The sequence below is a fragment of the Chamaea fasciata genome, unplaced genomic scaffold, assembly GCF_029207755.1.
Source record: "Chamaea fasciata isolate MVZ Bird 193981 ecotype frontalis unplaced genomic scaffold, bChaFas1.0.hap1 SCAF_29, whole genome shotgun sequence".
Taxonomy (NCBI): domain Eukaryota; kingdom Metazoa; phylum Chordata; class Aves; order Passeriformes; family Sylviidae; genus Chamaea; species Chamaea fasciata.
This window is the reverse complement of record NW_027094114.1, coordinates 2,194,192-2,198,426: the sequence shown is the minus strand read 5'-3', so window position 1 is coordinate 2,198,426 and position 4,235 is coordinate 2,194,192. Positions and strand designations below refer to the sequence as shown.

The window sequence follows — 4,235 nt, the reverse complement described above, 5'->3', positions numbered from 1 at the left end:
CTCTCCTGGGAGATCCTTTAGTTCCTTTAAAAGCCACTGGGAGCGCAGTTCTTCACTGACACAGTCTGTGGCCACAGAAAACTTAGAGAGAAAGAAAAGAAGAAAGGACACAATGAACATCATTGCTTTGTGAACATCACTGAAAACTAAAACAAAGGAAAAAACTGACAATCAAACCAACACTATCAAAGATGACACAATCATTACAAGTTTATTACAAGTGATTTGCAGAAACTGGCCAGCAGTTTAATGTTTCTGAAATCGTCCAGTGATCAGTGTCCACACTGCAGCCTTGAGCTTCTGGTTCCTCAGGCTGTAGATGACGGGGTTCAGGGCTGGAGGCACCACCGAGTACAGAACTGACAATACCAGATCCAGGGATGGGGAGGAGACTGAAAGTGGCTTCAAGTGGGCAAAGGCTACAGTGCTGACAAACAAGGAGATCACAGCCAGGTGAGGGAGGCAGGTGGAAAAGGCTTTGTGCCGTCCCTGCTCAGAGGCAATCCTCAGCACGGCCCTGAAGATCTGCACATACGAGAAAACAATGAACACAAAACAGCCAAGTCCTAATGAGGTAGTGAAAACCAAAACCCCAAATTCCCTGAGGTAGGATTTGGAGCAGGAGAGCTTGAGGATCTGTGGGATTTCACAGAAGAACTGGCCCATAACATTGCCCTCGCACAGGGGCAGGGAAAATGTATTGGCCGTGTGCAGCAGAGCATTGAGAAAGGCACTGGCCCAGGCAGCTGCTGCCATGTGGGCACAAGCTCTGCTGCCCAGGAGGGTCCCGTAGTGCAGGGGTTTGCAGATGGACACATAGCGGTCGTAGCACATGATGGTCAGGAGGGAAACCTCTGCTGAAATGAAAAACACAAATAAAAAGAGCTTTTCAGCACATCCTGCATAGGAGATGGTCCTGGTGTCCCAGAGGGAATTGTGCATGGCTTTGGGGACAGTGGTGAGGATGGAGCCCAGGTCGGTGAGGGCCAGGATGAGCAGGAAGAAGAACATGGGGCTGTGCAGGTGGTGGCCGCAGGCTATGGCTCTGATGACGAGGCCGTTGCCCAGGAGGGCAGCCAGGGAGATGCCCAGGAAGAGGCAGAAGTGCAGGAGCTGCAGCTGCCACGTGTCTGCCAATGCCAGCAGGAGGAAGTGGCTGATGGAGCGGCTGTTGGGCATTTCTTCACCCTGGGCATGGTGGACTGTTGAAAGAAGACATTGAGAAGCTGTGACAGATTTCCTTGATTCAATCCTATTTTATTAGGAATTCCCTCAAAAGTATTTCTGTTGTTTTGCAGAAAATTCAGTAAAGTTTTATTTTTGAGTTCATTTTTGTGCTGCTTAGTTACTGCCACATCTTCAGCATTGCTCTCAGCCTGAACACTGGGGAGCCCAGAGGGAAAACAGAGCCTGTGCCCCAGTGCAGTCAGACCAGCTGGTCCTGCACAGATACCCTTTGCTCATTACACCTCCCTCTACATCAGGGTGATTGGACTTAAACCTTTCTTGAAAACTAAAGTGGACTATCTGTAAGCTGCAATTTCAAAATTAATTTCCCTAAACTTTTCTCTCCCTTTTTTTTCTGTGTTGTTGTAAAGGAAGGGATATCCAGGGCTTGTCTTGCTCTCTACTACCTGGAGTTGTGCCTACTGGGAGCTGTTTCACTGTATCCAAGCCTTGTCCCTGCCAGTGCTCCCAGAGCCCAGCCCAGCCCTGGGGGCTGAGCTCTGCCCTGCACACCCCTCCCAGCCCAGGCCACTGCCCAGGGGCATCTCCCTGGCAGCAGGGCCTTAAGGGCATCTCAGACCAACAGAGATGCTGCAAGCCAAGGTGCTGCTGCTGCTGTCTGTAGGTAGAGGAGGGTGAGGAGGCACTTTCTGAGGGAGATCTGAGACAGATCTGCTGATGCCAAGGGTGACAGTGCAGGAGTCTCAGTGACACAGACAAAGCTGACAGCCCTTTCCCTTTCCTTTAGGACAAAGCTGAGAGCAGTCCTGGCCATGCAGCACCCTTTCCACAGCAGGAGGAGTCTGCCCTGCCGGGGTCACTCCTTCCACCTCCAACTTCACCCCACGGTCCATGAGGATCTCCAGGCAGGCTGAGAGCTGCCCTTAGCAGGTGGCAGATCCCCTGGCCTGGCCAAGAGCCCTCAGGGCTGCAGCACCTGCTCTGCACAACAGCCATATTCCTAAGGAACCAGCAGCCCATCCCAATGAATAGGGTGAGTTACACTGATGGTTGTCAATTCCATTTCCTGCCTAGAAATCCTGAAACTGCTTCTGAATGCTGTTCCCCTCAACTCTTGGACACCGACCCACACAGAGCTGGGAAAAAAATCCCCTGGCCACTGGCTTACAAGTGAGTTATGTCAAAGTTAGAGCTCTGTGGGAAATCTCTATCCATCCCTATCCTTTTAAAATATCTGTATGTGGAGGTGTGCATAGATGTGTCTAGTATGGAAAGGAAGGAGTGCACAAGCAACATGACTGAAAACTTCACCCTGTGTTCATTCCATACCCAAGGGAACAAAGATGTTATGGAAACTCTTGTATAGATAGACCCTTCTGTCCATGGGTACAGAGACATCCCAGAGCCCCTGGCACACACAGACCCTTCTGTCCATGGGTACAGAGACATCCCAGAGCCCCTGGCACACACAGACCCTTCTGTCCATGGATACAGAGACATCCCAGAGCCCCTGGCACACACAGACCCTTCTGTCCCTGTAGGACGGAGCGTGGCGGGTGGGGGGCGGTTGGTGGGCAGCGAGTCCCGCACAGCAGGCAAGACCCGGCTCCAGCCCTGCCAAGGCTCAGTGCCGGCTCCTCTGGAATGGGAAAGCCCTTCAGCCTTGTCCCTGCACAGAGGGGCACTGCTGGCCTGGCAAAACTTGTTGTCTTCCCCACGAGCTGCAGGAGATGAGAACACAACACTTGCAAACACTGACTGCAAGCCACAGCTCTGGCTGCTCCCCATGAACCTCGGCTCTGGCACCACTGTCTGCCCCAAGCTCCAGGGGATGCAGTGCAAGCCCGGCTGGGCTCTGCCCTAGGGCCATCCTGCAGGGACAGCTGCAAACAGGGAGCATTTGGCTGCCACAAACAGCCAAGCCAGGGGTGGAGGGCAGCTGGTCCAGCCCGGACTGCACTGCTGTGTGCTGTGCTCTGGGCTCCCCGCAGAGGGGACTGCACTGGTGTGCCAGAGGAGACAAAGAAGCTTCAGCTTCAGCCTAACTGAGGTGGGTGGGTGGGCTGGGAAGAGTGGGGTGGCTCACGGGACTTCACAGAGCTCATCCTGCTGGAAGGATGAGGAAAAGGGAGCGGGAACTCAGCAGTGAGGAGAGCTGAGGGCAAGAGAGCAGCTCTGAATGACACTAAAATGCCACCAGACCTCTGAGGCATTGCTGCTCCTCAGCCAGTGACAGGATGAGTCCCTAAGCCTGGGGCACGGTCTTCCTCCTGGTGACAGGCACCAAGGATGGCAATAATGTGATGGAGACTGCAATTAGCTGGGCACTCACTGGGGGAAAATAGGGAGCAGTTGTGAAGGAAAATGCAGGTGGGGGACAGAACTGTTCAGAGAAGGGCTGAGCTACAGCTTGAGCAAGCTGAAAAATGTCATTTGGCGTCACCCCAGATTGATTTCATTTCAGAAGGTATTAAACAAGTTTATTTTGGGGGGGTGTCATGTTTTTCCTTGGAGATGCACTCTCTGCAAACTTGAGCTGCATTGCCAAAATGCTCAAGGCAAGTCTGCTGCAGGTCACACCGTTTCTTCTTTGGCTGATCCCGGCCCAGTGCTGAGCTCCAGCAGAGCCCTGGCAGAGCCCAGAGCAGCCTCAGCATCCGCAGAGCCCGGCTGCAAGGACAGAAACCAGAAACCGCCCGTCAGCTGAAGGCTCCTGTGCCCTTGTCCCAGCCGCCCGCAGTGCACAGGCCATGCTGGCCGTGCTCAGAGCGGGGCCCAAAGCTGCCCATCATTGCTGCCTTTGGCAGCAGAGCAGGAGGGCAAGACACGTGCCCAGCCTGCAGCCAGCCAGGGCAGATCCACCTCCCCAGCAGCTGCCCAGAGCAGGATGCTCCTGTGCTGGCTGCCATCTCCCAAAAGCTCTTACACCACCCGTGCCAACAAGATGGGGACACACCTCACGCCATCCGCCGCGGGAATAAAAGCTGCTCCCAAACCACGTCCTCAGCCTTCTCCTTCATCCACTCCACAGCTGGTCACAAGCACTT

The 4,235-nt window shown here is 54.0% G+C and overlaps 1 protein-coding gene across 1 annotated transcript; it reads right to left on the bottom strand.

Moving 5' to 3' along the window:
• Nucleotides 1-246: 246 nt before the first annotated feature.
• Nucleotides 247-1,179, bottom strand: LOC136302579 (olfactory receptor 14C36-like). Its single transcript, XM_066206048.1, has one exon. It carries the CDS (start codon nt 1,177-1,179, stop codon nt 247-249), a length of 933 nt encoding a protein of 310 aa, XP_066062145.1.
• Nucleotides 1,180-4,235: the final 3,056 nt, after the last annotated feature.

Coding starts and splice junctions, on each gene's coding strand:
- LOC136302579 (XM_066206048.1), bottom strand. CDS start 1,179: ATGCCCAACAGCCGCTCCATCAGCCACTTCCTCCTGCTGGCATTGGCA.